Genomic DNA, 17,901 nt, shown 5'->3' with positions numbered 1-17,901 from the left:
TGAATTTGGCGAGCGCCGGGCGCCCAAGGATGGCGTTGTAAGGGAGGGGGAGCTCCGCGACGTCGAAGAGGACGTTCTCCGTGCGGAAGTTGTCCCGACTCCCGAAGGTCACGGGTAGCTCGACCTACTCGAGAGGCAGGGAGTGCCCGGGCGTTATTTCGCAGAATGGAAGCGACGGCTTTAGGCGCCGGGAGGGCACCTGCAACTTTTTGAAGGCCTCCTTGGATAGGAGGTTGAGGCCTGCACCCCCATCAATCAGCACTGTGCCGACCTTGACATTGCAGATGGTGGGGGACACTACCAGGGGTAGTCGCCCCACTGCTACAGTACTCGCGGGGTTGCCAAGCACACCTCGCGCCGCATGACCTTGATGCCACGGCGCGAGGAAGGCGTGTAGGCGCCTCCGTCGATGAAGGCGACGGTATGCTCAGGCTCCTAGAAGCCGAGCTCGGTGTTGCCGGGGGCGGCCTCAGCATCGCCTCCCCCGCGGGACTCGTCGCGCTCCCTCTGGCGTTGCTCGACGAGACCTTTGACCGTACGACACTCCGTGAGATCGTGCCATCTGGTCTGGTGTATGGGGCACCATTTGCCTGGCTCGGGCCCCGCGGGAGCGGGGGCCCTCGCTGGAGCAGGAGCCCGGCCGGGTGCCGGGGCTCTTGCGGGAGCCGGTGCCCTAGCTGGTGCCGGGGCCCTCGCAGGGGCTGGGGCCCGAGGAGGGGCCCTGGCCGGGGCCCTTGCGGGCGAGGGCTGTCTGTCGGTGGCCGCCCGGCGTTCTTGCCCGCGGTCGGGCTCTTGGGCCGGCCTACGGGCGGGGCCCTGGGCCGGTTCGACAGGAGCGGCTTCGCGCTTTCTTCTCTTCTTCTTTTCCCGCCTGTCGGAACGGGAAGAACTTGGCTGGTCGACGGTGGGGCGCGGAGCATGCCATGCCCGGGCCTCTGCCGCCTTGGCGCACCTATCGGCTAGTGCGAAGAGCTCCGCAGTGGTTTCAATTTCGTGCGTACCTAGCTTTTTGAGCATCCGCTCGTCACGGACGCCCTGCCGAAAGGCAACGATGACAGCGTGGGGGGCTATCCGCGGGATGGTGTTGCGGACCTGGCTGAAGCGCTGAATAAAGCGCCGCAGCGTCTCCCCCTCCAGTTGCTTGATGGCGTGGAGGTCGCACTCCAAACCGGGGCGCGTGAATGTGCCCTGAAAATTAGCCACAAACTGGTGGCAGAGGTCATCCCAGGAGCTAATAGATCCTGGGGGTAAGTTCATGAGCCAAGAACGGGCAGAGCCCCTCAAGGCAACATGGAAATAATTTGCCATCACCTTCTCACTGCCCCCGGCCGCTTGGACGGCCGTAGTGTAGATCTGGAGGAACTCGACGGGGTCGATGGACCCGTCGTACTTCTCCGGCAGCTCAGGGCGAAACTTGGAGGGCCATTTGACCCGACGGAGCTCAGTGGTGAAGGCACGGCAACCGGTGCCGTACTCCGTGGCGCGGGTGGCAGTCCTTGGCGGCGAATGCCGGCGAGCCGGGGATTCCTGGCGATCGTGGGTCGGGAAAGAGGAAGCCTGATCCTCTGCCTCGGCCTCCTGCCGGGTTTCCCGCTGGTGCTCGAGGGTGACACGTGCATCTTCGTGGCCCCTCCGCTCGTTGAGGTGCAAGCGGAGGTCCTGGGCTTCGGACGCGGCCAGGGGGGTGGCGCTCCGCCTGGAGGCCCCCCGGCCCGTGCGAACGTTGCCCGTTGATGAGCCAGTTCTGGCAGCGCCACGCTGGGTGGTGGCGCGAGAACTCCCGGCCAGCACCTGGTGGCGAGTAGTGCCGACCAGGGCGACGACGTCTTGGATCCAGCGGCCTTTCGGAGTGTTCGGCGTTGCCTGGACAGGCGGATGCCTGAGGAGAGCGTGCGCCGCAAGTAGCGCACTTCCGGGGCTAGCCTCGCCGAAGGCGAGCCTACGCCGCAGAGGCACCCGGCGCTGTCCAGAGGAGGACCTGGCGGCCGGGGTTTCGACCACCTGCTGGGGGTCGGACGGCGCACCGGCGGTGGCGGCGGCGGCCCTGCTGGGCCCAGCGCCCTGGTCCCCTTGGGAGGGGAAAGCCGCGCGTGCAGATAGTCGCTGCTGCTAGAACGCAGCAGCGACTGGGGCCTCCTGGACGTCGGGCAGCATTTCCTCACTGGAAGTGGAGCCAGAACGCTGGAGACGGTGTCCACCAGCTATTTTTTCCTATGGAAGAAAACAAACGAACAGATTCAGGGATGTTCCCCCCTACCTGGCGCGCCAGCTGTCGGAGGATTAACTCCTGTCGCAGGGATCCCGAGAGACCCCTTTTTAGAGATTCGGCCGGGGGGATGATCCTGAATAAGTTTGTCGGAGAAATAAATGGAAGTGGAAGTAAATGCAACGGCCGGTGGTGGGGGATGATCGACCTAGTGCAAAGGGAAGTAAATGCACCGGAGTTTAGACAGGTTCGGGCCGCACAGGGGCGTAATACCCTACTCCTGTATGGATGCAATAACTATCCTGAGGGGGATCCCTCAAGGATGTAGCTGGTTACAAGAATATTGTGTCTAACTAAGAGCTTGAAGCCCCTTGCTCTTGGGCAGGGACTACGGTTTTTGTTCTCGGTGCTTCTATGCTCGATGCTTACGGTCTCTTCTTCGTTGGTTGCGGCACGGTCGACTGCTTGGGCTTGTTGATCTCTCTCTTTTTCTTCCTGTGCGCCGACCCTTTTATGCACTCGCCGGCCGCGACATACCCCGAACGGGAAGGAAGGGGCACAAGTTCCAAGACGCCACGACTGAGAAAGGCATCATCATTTCCTCTGGGCGAAGTGACTGGGGCGGTCGAAAAACGCGGCGCGCGTCCGGTCACTTGTCACTGTGGATGCCCTGGCAACGGGCACCGTTGAGAGGGCCCACCGAGCAGCCACAGAGCCACCCGGCGTGCCGTCCTGTCTTGTTCCTCTGCCACGGCAGGGCGGCAGGCAGAACGCCTTGATCCTGGCAACGTTATCCCAAGATACACCGGATGATACGGGACGGGACCCGTGCAATTAATAGCCCCACGCCCCTCTGCCAAAGCGTGGCAGGAACTGACGCCGCGGCGGGAGCAGTTGGATATGTCAGGCCACGCGCGCTCATTTAATGCGGCCTTGGACCTCTGACGGGCGGACACCTCATCTGTGGGCCCCTTGGGGGCCTCTCTGGGTCGTCGGGGAACCGAGTGCTCGGGGGTACCGTTCACCTCCCCGAGCACTCTCTCTCGGGAATGCCTATCTTTGTCTTCGGGGTACCGGGTGCTCGGAGGTACTGGTTACCTCCCCGAGGACTCTCTCCCGAGCATTCGCGCATGATCCTCCGGGGAACCGAGTGCTCGGGGGCTGCCACGAGCAACCCCGAGCACTCTCTCCCGAGCACTTTTGCACAGACCCTTCGGGGAACCGGGAGCTCGGGGGCTGCCACGCGCAGCCCCGAGCACTCGCTCCCGAGCATTCTCACGCTGGCCCTCAGGGAACCGTGCGCTCGGGGACTGCTGCGCGCGGTCCCCGAGCAATCTCCCGGAACTTAACTCTTCTGATCATCGGGGGACTAGGGTGCTCGGGGATGAGCGGGCACCTCCCCGAGCACTTTCTTCCTGATACTTGGACTCTGCGGGTCATCGGGGAACTGGGGTGCTCGGGGACCAGAGACTGTGGCCCCGAGCACCTTCTCCCGGAACTTAGATTTTCCTCATCCCGTAGGAGGGACCTCGCGGGATGGTGACACGTGGCGGACGGCTGGCCTGGCCTCGGGACTCAGGGACCCCCGGTTCCTGATACACCGACAACAGTCGATGGCAGGATGATTAGGGCTAAGCGGGGTGCTTGGAGCCGGATGATCAAGGAGGCATGGCGGAGTCAAGGGTGATCCTAGCTGTACATATGGAGAAAAAGCAAAGCTTGAGAAGGTGGATGAAGACGACATGTTGACAAAGTCAAGCGAAAGGGATACCGATGCAAGTGACAAGGCGGCCTAAGGAATCAGGAGAGGGAGAGACTTGCTGGCAGTCGAGATCGCAAAATGGAGTACACACGTCGATATCGGGTGGCTTCCTTAAGGTGTAAGCAAGTGGCGGTGAGTCACACATTGAGAAGTGTGCAATGTGGTTTTGTGGTTTGGCCTCAAAACCGTGGGAAGTTTAGAAGTGCACATGGCATCATCATGAAGCTTGCATTGAGATGAAGCTACGTCATGAAGGCATCACGACCGTTCGATGGATGAAGAAAAGTTGGACGAAAATGCCTTTGGTGGTAGGTAGGAGTGTATTGGAAGAGAGGGGTATTTTAAAAATCTAAGGAAACTACGGGGCTAAGGAACCTCCCTAAGCTTATAAATAGAGGGGGAGGGTTGTGTGAGTTCCTTGAGCTAACCATTTTGAAGTAGTGTGCTAGGGTTTTAGAAGTGAGAGAGAGGAGTGCTTAACCTATGTGTTAGGTGAGAGCTTTGTATGCGAAAATACTTTGTAATCTGCCAAAATTAGGGTGTTCCTCTGCAAGTAATGAAGATTATATTTTCTCTTGTGCTTGTGTTCATCTTCTTCTAATTTCCCTCTCGTGGCTCCCTTGCTTGTTTGCAAGTTTTTTTGTGATTTTTGTTTTTGTTGGTGACCTAAAATTTTCAATCGTGTTGGAGTCATTCTTCTTATTGCTAGAGGCATAAGAGTCACATACAAGTTGGTCTTGAACCATCCCTTATCCTTAGATCTATCAACTTGGAGAATCTCTTCACTTGGTGCCTAAATTTAAGTGGTTCTAGTTTATGTTGCAAGTTTTATGGCTATGAGTCTTAAAATAGTGTTCTATGGAACCTAGGGTTCAGTTCTATCCATGGGAGTTAAGTTTTCTTTGGAGATTTTCATTGTGACTTATTTCTCTCATTTTGTTGCTTCCGCTTGTTTCATTGAGGCGTGTTGGGTGAAAGATTAGGATAGGCCATCCAAGAATTTTGTGAGGCTCCTATTCACCCTCATCTAGTCACATTTCTCGGTCCTACAATTGGTATCAGGGCTGAGTTTGATCATTTGTTGACCTTAACTGGCTTTATGATCCGTAGGTGATAATAGAGAGACATGGGAATATTCTATTTTTTTAGGGTCATGACTTTTCGTACTGGAAGGTGCGTATTGAGGCTTATCTCTTAAGCCAAGGAAGTGCAATATGGGAGATTGTTGACTCCAACTATGAAATTCCCATTGCTCGTACTTTTCAGCCTAGATTGAACAATATGAAGCCGACAAAAAGGCTAGAAATATATTGTTCACTAATCTGAGTCGTAGTGAGTTTGATAGGGTTCAGCACCTTCGTACTGTTAGAGAGATTTGGACCACTCTTAGTATCTTTTATGAGGGCACTAACCAAATCAAGGCTATGCGTAAGAGCACTTACAATCAGGAATATCAAATGTTTGTGCAAGGTCTCGGAGAGTCTTTGGATTCTATGTTTGCAAGGTTTGATGAAATTGTTAGAAATTTTAGATCTGCTGGGGTTTTGCCTTATTCTGATCATGAGAGGGTGATCAAACTTCTCTATGCTCTTGACCGTAGCATTTGGGAAGTGAAGATCTGTAGCATTGAGAAGTCATCCAGTTATGATACCTTGACTTGTGATGAACTCTTCAGCAAGCTTAAGTCCACAGAAATAGCCAAGGTGGCTATGCTTGTCTAGGAAACCCTTTGTCTCATAACATGGCATTGGTTTCAGGATCTAGTAGTAGCAGTCAGGCAGGAGTTAGTTTTTCTTGTGATAACCCTTCACCTGGTGGATTTGCTTTGTCTTTCTTGTCTCTATTACAGAAGAGCAGGTGGATGCACTTGACGATGAAGATCTGGCGTTGATCATGAAGAAGTTCACCCCGCCTCTATAACAATCGATGTGACCGGAGGAGAGGTAGTTCCCGTGCTTGCTATGAGTGTGGTGACACCACTCATTTGAAGGCGAACTGCCCTAAACTCAAGAAGAAGAAAGACCGCAATCATGACCATGATAAGTACCAGAAGAACAAGAAACCCTTTTTCAAGAACCGTGATAAGATGATCAAAAAGGTGCCCAAGGCAACTTCATGAGCTTTTATGGTAGCGCTCAGCGATATCGACACTTCCTCAAGCGAGAATGAGAGCTCGAAAAAGGAGGAGTAACTTGTGAAGAAGAAGAACAAGAACAAGGATTTCACCAGCATTTGCTTTCTGGCAGTAGAGAACGATGACCTCGAGCCTGATTTGCATGAGGTACAACCATCATATGACCAGCTTTCTGTTGAGGTAGATAGATTAACTAATGCGCTGGTTAGTCAAGATAGGTTGGTTCATACTGTGGGTAGAGATGTTAAGGAACTCAAGTCTAAGTTAAAATGTTCATTGTCTGAGCTTGAGTTGCTTAGGTCTGGGGCTAAGGATGAGTAAGAGAAGTGTGAGAGTTGTGTTGTTGTCACGATTGAGTTTGCTGAGCTTCAGACTTTGCATGCTCAAGTTGCCAGTCGGCTTGAGACTGCTGAGAAGAAGCTCTTTGAGCAGGAGTCTAAATCTACTCTTTTAGGCGCTTACAAAAATTTTCCTTTGCTTGCAAAGGATGTTGAAATGAAATAGAAATACATTAAGAAGTTAGAGTGTAGATTGGAGAGTGTTAGGTGTTCTAAGGATGTACAGCCAAACTGTTCCACCTGCATGGTCTTTAAGGACAAACTCAGCTGAGTTAAAGAGCAAGTTCAGAAACTTATGGTTGAAAATGAGTACCTACTTTCTCTTATAGAGAAGTGCTTAGAAGGCAACGGTAAAATAGATTTGATTTTGGTCAAGACCAAAATATGTGCAGATAATGCAGGATTAACTCTAGGTTTGAGTTTTAAGAGAGTTACTTACAATAGTCTTGGCACAATTGTTTTCACCATATTTTTAGAGTATCTTGAGCCCACCATTTTGAGAGTGGTGCGCTTGGGTTTTAGAAGTTAGAAAGAGGAGTGCTTAGCCTATGTGTTAGGTGAGAGCTTTGTATGCAAAAATACTTTGTAATCTGCTAAAAGTAGGGCGCTCCTCTGCAAGTAATGAAGATTATGTTTTCTCTTGTGCTTATGTTTATCTTCTTCTAGTTTCTTTTTTTTTTCTCCCATGCTTGTTTGCAAGTTCTTTGATTTTTATTTTTATTGGCGACCTGAAATTTTCAATTGTGTTGGAGTTATTCTTCTTATTGCTAGAGGTATAAAAATTACATACAAGTTGATCTTAAACCATTTCTTGCCTTTAAATCTATCAACTTAAAGAATTTCATCACCCGGTACCTAAATTAAGTGGTTCCGATTTAAATTGTAAGTTTTATGCTTATGACTAGAACGTAGGGTTCGATTCCATTCATAGGAGCTAAGTTTTCTTTAGAGATTTTTATTGTGATTTATTTTTTTTATTTTGTTGCTTTTGTTTGTTGATTTGAGTCGTGTAAGATGAAAAATTAAGATAAAACTATATAAGAATTTGATGGGACTCCTATCAGGTCCTCTAGCCACCTTTTTCGCCCTACATGCATCGAGTCTCAATGTCCTCTCCGATAAAACGTTTGTAAAATTTCTTTCGTCGTGCGTTCGTCCACGTTTTGCCCCCGCGGTCTGCCTCGTTTCCATCCCACGTGCTCCCCCCCCCCCCCCCCCGCGGTCTGCCTCTCGATTTCTCCGCTCCCCCGCATCTCCTCCGCCATCGCGCACCCACGTCGACCTCGATCACCGACGCCGACTCCAGCCCCTCCCGTCCACAACCGCGCTCTCTTCCCACGCGGCCACGCCGATTCCTTCGCATCCCTCCGCCCCAAATCTCGCGACAAACTGAAACCGTGAGTCCGCTTTCTCCCTTCCCATCGCTCCATCCTCGTCTACGACGTGGAAGAGAGCTCCTCTCTTGCCACCGCAGGAGCCCGTCCTGCTCCGCTGCCCCCTAGCGCTACCTCTCCACATCCCTTTTGCATCCCTCTCTCTTTCTCCTTCAGATCTGAGTGCCTGGTGAAGTATCCCCTTGCCGAGATCGGTTCTGGAGTGTGGCGCCAGCGGCAGCAGGGGTCATCCCTCACTACGTTCCTCGTCGTGCAGAGACGGCGCGCACCTGAAGAGAAGAGATGGGGGAGTAGGTGGCCTCGCCGCCGCCGCCAGCCGTGCTATCAGTGGTCTCCGTCAACTTCTACCAGAGCACCCACCTGGCTACCATCACCGTGCGGACGTCGCTCGGCGTTCGGAAGCTGCAGGCCATCATCGTCGAGCATGTCGGCGTCGCGTTGCTTCCGATCTCGGTGTCGCTGGCGCAGCCGAGGCGCGAGCCCCGCGCCCCTCGAACAGGGGAACAGGCATGGAGGGGAACGACCTCACCGCCGCTGGCGTGCGTGCAGGCTCCTCGTGTTTGTCCTCCGTCGATCTTGCTACGAGCATCGCGGCAGCCGCTCCATGCGCGAAAATGAGGCCGCCACCTCGAGCAACGTTGCTGCGTGCGTGGCCACGGCGGGCACAGCTGCGGCGAGTCGCGGCTACACTGGGGTGGCGGCAATGTTACTGCATGCACAGCCACGGCGGTCGATGCAGCTGTCTCCCGTTCCGACGACAGGTTCGTTGCGGGCGCTGGTGTGCAAAACGTCCCTGCGACGTCAACAGTGCCGTGCCGCTGCCACGGTCGCATATAGAGGCCGTTCAGTATTAGATCCACCACCCATTCACTACCGGAGACGGCGTCTTTGTCGAGTGTCTCATACTTTGCCGAGTGCTTTTTATCGGACACTCGGCAAAGAGGGTCTTTGCCGAGTTCCAGAGGTAAAGCACTCGGCAAACATCTGGCACTCGGCAAAGACCCTCTTTGCCGAGTGCCAGAAATAGGACACTCGGCAAAGGAGTATCTTTGCCGAGTTCCAGAGAGCAAGCGCTCGGCAAACATCTGGCACTCGGCAAAGAGGGTCTTTGCCGAGTGTAATTTTTTAACACTCGGCAAACCCTAATTTTTTTCCCCCCTTTTGGCCTCTCCAAATTTTTTCTACGGTCCTCATACAGTACCTGGTACTCTATGTTCCAATGTGGCACATTTCTCGGATTTTTTCTATATTTCTTTAATTCATTTCAATTAATTGAATTTTCTTGGATAATTCAAATTATAACTGCTAGTCATTCGAATAATGAAAAAAAATGAATGGAAAAATGATATTCATGTTATTTAGTATATTGTGAGACCGTATCCAGGAACATAGCACCAATTTCGAATATCAAGGTCAAGAAACATGACCACGAACTTGCGATCGATTTGTTTTTAAATTGTATAAAAAGCAAACAAAGTCCGAAAATCTTGAAACTTGTCAAGATATCATGATATCATATGTGGAGGCTGTCATAAAAATTTGAGAAGGTTTTAAGCAAGTTATCACGTACGATGCTTGCAAACCGAAGAATCTCCGAAGAAGTTTCTTAAAACCTTGCTGAGATTCTTCGGTTTGCAAGCATCGTACGTGATAACTTGCTTAAAACCTTCGGAAGGACACTTCACACCACCGGGTGGAGGCACTCGAGGTTATTTCTGGTTTATTCGTCGTTCATTGGTTTTTTCATACCTTTCCTTTGCATTATTGTAACATTAGGGTGAATATATTGTAGGCCCAGCTGGAACAAGAGAGGAGGATACGGGAGCAAATGCAGGCGACGATGGAGGCCGATCAGCGGAGGATGGTGGAGATTCTTCAGTACATTGGCGCCGCTACGGGTGTGACTCCGCCACCTTCGCTATTCGCTCCACCTCCACCTCCACCTCCTCACTATTCTACTCCTGTGAGTATAAATGTTTTAGTTTGTATGTTCATGCTTACGGTCAAACCTAGTGGAGTATGAAAATTTTATTCATGTATGGTATATATTTATTTTGTCTCACACATGCAATCTCTTCTCCTTTGTGCAGAATCAATCGGCGGCATCGAACGATCCTCATGCTTCAGCGAATCATTCACCAAATCAGTTTCATTGACCATCTTGGTGATGATACTTGTAGTTGTTAATGGTACTTCTATTTGCAATTATGGTTGTAGATGATGGAGCACTTGGATTACTTGTGAACTTATTTGTTATATATTGTGAGACATGTGATGTTTGTGATATATATGTGGTGTTGGTGATATGTATGTGCTGTTGATGATATATATGTGATGTTGGTGATGTTTGTTATATATATATATATATCTGTTTGTTTGGATGGGATGTCAAAAACAAATAAAAAAGGCTGTTTTCAGTCACTTTGCCGAGTGCAATGGCCATGACACTCGGCAAAGAGGCCCCCGCTTTGCCGAGAGCCATGGTAAGGCACTCGGCAAAGAGGCCTCCGCTTTGCCGAGAGCCAAGGTGAGGCACTCGGCAAAGATGTCCTGTTTGCCGAGTGTTTGATTCACAGGCACTCGGCAAAGATGGCCTGTTTGCCGAGTGTCATGGCATTGCACTCGGCAAAGCCTTTGCCGAGTGCCCGATAAAGTGCACTCGGCAAAGAGGTCTTTGCCGACAAATTTTTTACCGAGCGTCCTTTGCCGAGTGTAGCACTCGGCAAAGCCTTTGCCGAGTGTATATCGTCCTTTGCCGAGTGCCTGAGGCACTCGGCAAAGAAGCTGTCTCCGGTAGTGATTGTCCCGCTCTTCCTTCCCTATTCATCTGTGTCCAGGTTTGGAGACCTTGAGTGCTTCGTCTTAAAGCTGATGCTGCCACTGGCAGTGGCTGGACATTCAAATCCCCTCTCTTGTTGGCTTCGAATGCCGACCTTCTACCCATCTTCCACGGACCTTCTCTGTTGGCTCTGAATGCCGACTGCTTATTCGTTCTGTTGGACCCGAGTGACCAGCAAGGGGAGGCTCAGGAGCGTGAGGGAGTATGATGTGTTTGCACGGTGGTGAGGCCGTGCAGACAGCAATGGGTGCACAGGAAGTGCAACGGTGAGGAGCACAACTGTAATTGTATGCATATGCAATTCTGCATGTGTTAGTGCTTGCCGTTATTATCCATATGACATGTACCAAAAAATTCAACTCAAAATGAGATCATCTGCCTTGAGATCGCTGCATCAAGTGGGTTTGGTTTGCCTCTACTAAATCTTTCCATATTTTTCTTGTAGCTCAGAGTTAACAAACTAAAGCTGGTAGATCAATGCTGTGCATCCAGCTCGGGATTTACAATTATGATATAATTGATGCATTCCCTCTTTTTATGTGTTCATATATCTGCAATTTGTAAAGGTACAATTCTCCAGCTCTGGGATCATCTAATGGGAACTCATCATCAGTCAAACTCCAATAAGAGGTTAGCTTTTCACACTTTAGTAGCACCAATGATTTATGATACTATTTTCCAAAATTTTGAAAGTCACAAATTGTGTGCTTTTCATTATAACTTGACCTGTAATGTTGGTGACGTTGTGGAGCTTCAATGCTAGGCTAAGACCCTTCAATTTGACTGTTGTACAAACAGGACTTCACAATTTAGATGCATTTAGTGACACGCTTTTCTACAAGGATTATACATTCTAGGCTAGAACAGCGATAAGCCTTTGTATTATTCTATGTTTATTTTTGTATTTACCTTTTTGTGCAGGTTACAGGGATGTAACAAATGGGATGGATGTACAAGTTTGTTTCGGTGTCCTCTAAATATTCAGTACGTATCAACACCGGCAATAGTTTCAATGTTTAGAAGTTCTGTTTATCTCTGAGATGCTTATGGAAATGGCGGATTTTTTGTTACTGCACTTCCACGAAACCGGTATATTTTGCTTTTAGTATTGTCCGTCAGTTATTTCGTTTTACAGCATAACATTCATAATAGACATAATTAGCAGGTGAACAATTTTTTATGGGTGCTATATTCCAATTCTATCTTGTCCCCCCGAACCACCTCATGCCCATTACACTTCCATTTATATTCTTGCACCTCTAAATCTTCTCTTTTCTGTAATATACAGTTCAAAATGTAAATCATGACTGTGCAATGTCCGTGGTTGTCCTTACAAAATGGCTAATGTTTGGTTTTGTAGATAACATGAGTATTTCTCTCAGTATCTGCTTGGTTACAGATCTCCTTGGTTACAGCAATCAACGGTTTGTCTGTTATCAAGGAGTACATTGTGTATAATGGGGAACTCACTTTTATTGTTTCGTAGTATGTTTATTTAAGCCCGTTGCAATATCTGGCTAAGGCCGACTCCAGCGGACCTCGTATCCGGGCCGGGAGCGGCATCCACGTCGGATACGGGCCGTTTGGCGTGCGGCTACCGTCTCCAGCAGAGCCCTTTTCGGGTTGAACAGCGATGCGGGGAGAGGCAACTCGTCGGCAAAACTGTGGACGAATGCGGCGGCTGCATCACTGTGGGCGAGGGCAGTTGTGCGGCGCTCGGCACTCCCGCGGTGGGAAGGAAGTGGAGCTGGAGGGGGAGTGTAGAGGGGAGGCGGGCGGCATCGGCGGGCGACGCAAGCGCGAAGAAGCAGGCGGCGCGGCCGAAGAGGACGCGTCCCCGGGTCCGGAAGACTGGGCGGCGGCGGATCTGGCGAGCCAGATCCCTGGATCCCCCCCTTCGGTTTGCTCCGCGGCGGTCGCAGGTGGTCCCTGGTACGTCCTCTTCGCTGCTTGTTGCCGGAAGGCGGGGTGGGGAGGGTGTCGGTTGCGGTAGAGGTGCATAGGCGGTGGGCCGGAGGTCGGAGGCGGTGGGCGGAAGGGGTGGAGAGGGTGGGGTGTGGGGAGGTCGTAGTACGTCGCATCCGACCACGGCGGGAAGTTCGATTGTTGGGGGTTGTTCGGAAAATTTGCTCGTATGGTACATTGGAGTGGGTGTAGAATTGCATTTGTGGTCATGGCTTTTGAGCCGGATGAAGGCGACGGTGGTCTTCGCCGGTGTGAGGTCGTAGGGCCTTATTGTGAAGCTCGTGCAGGAGGTTGTAATTGCTGCAGCGTAGGGGACGGTGGGGCGAAGGGCTGCATCTCGTGCATAGATGCAGGGAGAAGGCAGTGGGACGATTTTGAGATGAAGGAGACAGAAAGCTAGTATGTTGAATGAAATGTGTGCAATTTGCACTGATTTTGTATGTTCATTGCCATGGTTGTGAGCTTCCTGTACATGCATTGATTAATGGAATAGATGAACACAATTAGGGTGAAGCTGTAGTGGTAATTTCTGCTAATCATGGCACTTCCATGGGATATGTTTGTTTGTGCTTCATCTGTTTTAGGAGCTGAATGTTCATACTCAATGTTTAGTTACTGCTTTGTAACTTTCAGTGGAGGCAGTGTGGTATGGAATACATGAACTCAGTTTGGGTTAACCCTTTGTGCTATGTCCTACTGATCATGGCTCTGCAATGGGATATGCTAGTTTGTCCTGCACCTGGTTTAGGAGGTTAAGGGTTGTACCCAAGGTGTAGTTAGGGCAATGTTAGTTTCAGTGCAGGACTTGGTGTAGGGAACTGATGAACCGAAATAGGGTGTGGTACTGCAATCCTGAATTTCCCTACAGGCTTTGATTAATGGACTAGATGAAACTTTCTAAATTGGTAGGAATGAATTGTAAGGTGCACTTGAACTGAACTGGAATTAGGAAGTGTTGAACTGTACAGAACTTTGGGCACTCTTTAGATACCCTGTCATTTCATTGCAGTAGGAATGGAATGATGAACCACAATTAGGAACCAACACAAGTGGTAGTTGCCAACACATGAAGTACATACATTGGTAGGCATTGAGGTAGGCCATGTTAGGTTAATCCTGTGGTTAGGTGAGATGGTTCCATAGTATGGGTTTGGGTGGAATGTCTTTTGGAATATTGGATAGTATGCGTGTTGATGATTGGTCTCATTATAGATGGACGCTCCAGAGCTGTCGGCCCTTCTGTCAATGCTCCAGGACAATGTGCAGGAGGCTGCACAAGCGTTGAAGAAGGTTGTCGTCAACAATTTGACAACCGACAGCTGCCCTGCGGCCATGGATATGAATCGGGCTCTACTTGAGGTAGAGAGCATAGCTCAGGACTTGGAACAGCTTGTGTTTCAGGTCGAAGATGCTTTGATCAGAGCTAGAGAAGGCGACCACTCAGGCACCGAAGACAACATTAGCGTACCCGGCTTTGATGAAGCATCGGTTGGACCGGGCAGTGGAGAAGACGATGTACTGTCCGACGAGTGGAGCTCGGAGACCGTGTTATGTGCTGAGTCCGTCGAAGAGTACTCCATTGAGTCAGATCGATCATGGAGGCTATAGGATGCTATGCTCCCTAGAGGCTACTATAGGCCGATTAAAGTAGTACTGTGTGCTGTAAACTTATTTGAATCTTGTTTCAAACATGTTATGTACCCTCTCTAATATGGAATGCTACATGCTGCTCTTGTTCTATACATGTTTGGTACATGCGCTTATACCAAAGTCTGCAGGGATTCTATGGAGTACGCAGATTTTCTGAGAGGGGACGACGATGCTATTCCATGGGATGATGTAGTACCACTGACCCAAGAAGGATTGACTGGCTCGCAGGCCCCAGAGCCCGTGGTGCAGAATGACGATACACAAATAGAGGTACCTGCTGGTGGAGGCCGTGGGCAGAGCTACACGATGAAGGAAGACCTCCTACTTGTTTCTGCCTGGCTCAACGTTAGCATGGATCCGGTGGTAGGTTCGAACCAAAGTTTGGGCGCGTTTTGGCAGCGGATCGAGTCTTACTTCCACGAGCACAAAGAATTCCCGTCCACGCGCAACAAGAAGTCGTTGCAAGGGAGGTGGGCATTCATTAATGGGATGGTACAAAAGTTTTGCGGCCACTACGCGCGTGCAATGCGTAGTAGACGCAGCGGTACCACGGAGGGGGAGACGGTACGATGTTGTATGCTACCGTCACATTTTACTTGTAAATGATTTTGCACTCGTCTTGTACTATATGCTGCCTTGTTGTGCAGGTTGTTGAGGCTTGCAAAATGTTCCAGGCAGTTGAACATAAAGAGTTCACGTTGCTTCCTTGTTGGCGTGAATTGAGGCACCATCCGAAGTGGCAGTCAGAGGCGTCGAGGAAGAAGCAAAAGACTTCCAGCGCAGCAGGAGATGGCAGCCCGTCATCGACTCAGAACATGCCACCATCACAGCCTGTGGGACTTGCACAAGAAACAGGTAGCGAAGGCACGGTCCGAGCTAAGAGGCCTGTTGGTCGGAGCCGGTCCAAGGAATTAGGGCGCGGTTCGACGTCTTCCAACTCGGTGTCGGCACCAATGAAGGAAGTATTCGACAGGCAATTTAGTATGAAGGAAAAGTTCGAGAAGGAAAGGGCTGAGAGGTTCACGGAGATGATGTATGTAGAGCGGCAGCGCCTTCGCCTCGAGGAGGAGCGAATGCAACTAGAGAAGGTGAAGGAGGAAATGAGGATAATGAACATGGATTTATCGCAAATGGACGATGACCAAAAAGAGTATTACAAAAGTCTTCGTCAGAGTATCATTGCTGCTAGGCGCGCCTCATCGGGTTCTACTTTCTGAAATTTGAAGTTGTGATTTAAACAATGTTTTTTCGTTCGGACTAATTTGCAGTTTGTATGCAGTTTTTGATGTAAACATGTGTTCTGAACTTGTATGTCAGTTTGTGTTCTGAAATATGAGGTTCCAAACTTAAATTGCAGCTGTATGTCAGTTTGTGTTCTGAAATATGAGGTTCCAAACTTAAATTGTAGCTGTATGTCAGTTTCTGATCTGAAATTTCTGAATTATGAAGATGAGTTCTGCAATGGCAGCGCGTGTGCTGATATTTCAGATTCAAAACTAATATTCTGTTGTCCACCTGTATGTCAGCTGAATTTTTGAGCTACATGGTCTCGGTGTAGTCTGAAATTTTGAGGATGTGCTGAATTTTTTTGCCTTCTGTTCTCAAGGATGATGTTGTGGTATGCAATTGTAGCTTGGTGCATGAAATTTCAGGAAGTGGTCTCAAGTGGCCAGCGCCTTGGTGTTATCAAATTTTAGGTTGTGGTGTCAAATTTCAGATTGTGTCCTCCAAGTTCAGATTGTGTCCTCAAATTTCAGGTTGTTTTTCAAATTCTGAATTTGCAGGATGAGTACCATACGAAACATAGTACATTGATAATCATGAACTACCATATTACAACGAAGATAATACGACACACTATCAGTACGAAGCACAGTACAATGCACTAAACATGCAGCTCCATACCGATTGCACAAGGTAGCGAATGCAGAAACATAGAGCATCCAATTAGTACCATGCCGCTACACGTCGCCTCGTGTAACTGCCAAAGGTGTTCGACAAGGTCTTCCCGGAGATGAACATGTGCCTGCTTGCATCGAATTGCATTGTACCGTTGGCTCAAGACCATCAATGGTGGCGTCACGTCGTGAGAAGCCTGCACGTCTTCACCTGCTCCCTCGTACACGTAGTCCACATCGTCGTCTTCGCGCTCGTCTTCAATAATCATGTTGTGCATGATTATGCATGCGGTCATGATGGCGGACAAGGTTTCCTCGTCCCACAACCATGTTGCCCCTCGAACAATAGGAAACCGCGACTGGAGTACTCCGAAGACGCGCTCCACGTCCTTGCGGGCCGCCGCTTGTTGCACGACAAAGTGTTGCCGCTTGCGGCCGACAGGAGCCGGAATGGGCTTCACAAACGTGGCCCATTCCGGGTAAATTCCGTCAGCAAGGTAGTAACCCATTGTGTAGTCGTGACCATTGATTGTGTAATTAACCTTCGGTGCCTGTCCGGCGGCTAAGTCGTCGAGGAGATGTGATCGGTGGAGGACATTGATGTCGTTTAGCGAACCAGGCATGCCGAAAAATGCATGCCAAATCCACAGGTCCTGCGATGCGACCGCCTCAAGAATGATAGTTGGAGCGTTAACATGCCCCGTGTAAGACCCCGCTCACGCCGTAGGGCAGTTCTTCCACCTCCAATGCATACAATCAACGCTTCCTAACATCCCGGGGAAGCCTATGCGCGAGTTGATGGCGAGCAACCTCGCAGTGTCCTCCTCATTAGGAGAATGAAGGTACTCATCGCCGAATGCCTGCACAACAGCATTGACGAAACGTCGCATACTCTCAATGATAGTGCTCTCACCAAGACGAAGGCACTCATCGAGAGAATCAGCCGGCGCATCGTATGCTAGCATACGAAATGCCGCAGTCACTTTTTGCAATGCCGACAGCCCGAGCTCTCCAGCTGCGTTTCTCCGCTGCACGAACCAGGGGTCCTTCTCTTCAACAGCTGCAACTATCTTCATAAACAGGTTGCGTTTCATCCGGAACCTGCAACAACGCACATGTTTATGAACAACACACCCTTTTTTAACACTTTAACACTTGAGAATGTAACAATACCTGCGTCGGAATATGTAGTCGGGGTATACGGGAGGATCGGCAAAGTAGTCGTTGAACAACCTCATATGGCCCTCGTGCCGATAACGGTTGATACGCTTTCGACCTGGGACTGAGCCCCCCCATGGTCGCCTCTCTGATTCCTCCAGGTCGGCTTGCCAAGCTCTCATACCCTCCATGAACAAATCATCTTCTTCATCGGACGAGTCATTGGACGGGAAACACAACTCTCTCAAGTATTCCTTCCAAGCTTGCCGAGGATCCATTTAGCTACCTTGCATTTGCAATCATCCTCCTGCCTCCTTCTTATAGTGCCTCGAACAATCTTCTGGGGGAAGCAAGCACCCTTCCTTCCACGAGAAACCACTACTCCAAAACCTTCCCCTGCAAGCCACGTTGTCTTCCGCAACAAGCCCGACAAAATATCATACCTAATTTTACGAATTATAAAACCTAATGAATGTCAGCACAAATTTTCGATGTACCATTCATTTGCGTAACATGGACCCCGAAAATTAAAAAAAAATCCTGCACCGGCGGTTATG

The 17,901-nt window shown here is 50.1% G+C and overlaps 3 protein-coding genes and 1 long non-coding RNA gene across 4 annotated transcripts; 2 read left to right on the top strand and 2 right to left on the bottom strand.

Moving 5' to 3' along the window:
- Positions 1-9,503: 9,503 nt before the first annotated feature.
- Positions 9,504-10,122, top strand: LOC133917577 (uncharacterized). Its single transcript, XR_009909697.1, has 3 exons — positions 9,504-9,542; positions 9,627-9,797; positions 9,925-10,122. It is a non-coding gene; the product is annotated as an uncharacterized LOC133917577 (long non-coding RNA).
- A 2,223-nt stretch (positions 10,123-12,345) lies between these two features.
- On the top strand, positions 12,346-15,505 carry LOC133917959 (uncharacterized). Its single transcript, XM_062361763.1, has 5 exons — positions 12,346-12,605; positions 13,272-13,284; positions 13,851-14,209; positions 14,417-14,852; positions 14,936-15,505. The coding sequence occupies exons 1-5, from the start codon at positions 12,346-12,348 to the stop codon at positions 15,503-15,505; spliced, it is 1,638 nt and encodes a 545-aa protein (XP_062217747.1).
- Positions 15,506-16,173: 668 nt separating this feature from the next.
- Positions 16,174-16,879, bottom strand: LOC133917958 (uncharacterized). Its single transcript, XM_062361762.1, has one exon. The coding sequence runs from the start codon at positions 16,807-16,809 to the stop codon at positions 16,174-16,176; it is 636 nt and encodes a 211-aa protein (XP_062217746.1). The 5' UTR covers positions 16,810-16,879.
- A 10-nt stretch (positions 16,880-16,889) lies between these two features.
- LOC133917576 (uncharacterized) lies at positions 16,890-17,827 on the bottom strand. Its single transcript, XM_062361457.1, has 2 exons — positions 17,360-17,827; positions 16,890-17,287 (listed from the first exon to the last, which is right to left on the bottom strand). Exons 1-2 carry the CDS (start codon positions 17,620-17,622, stop codon positions 16,903-16,905), a joined length of 648 nt encoding a protein of 215 aa, XP_062217441.1. The 5' UTR covers positions 17,623-17,827; the 3' UTR covers positions 16,890-16,902.
- Between the last annotated feature and the right edge of the window lie 74 nt (positions 17,828-17,901).

The sequence above is a fragment of the Phragmites australis genome, chromosome 5 (genome assembly GCF_958298935.1).
Source record: "Phragmites australis chromosome 5, lpPhrAust1.1, whole genome shotgun sequence".
NCBI lineage: Eukaryota > Viridiplantae > Streptophyta > Magnoliopsida > Poales > Poaceae > Phragmites > Phragmites australis.
This window is presented reverse-complemented; position numbering and strand designations above follow the sequence as displayed.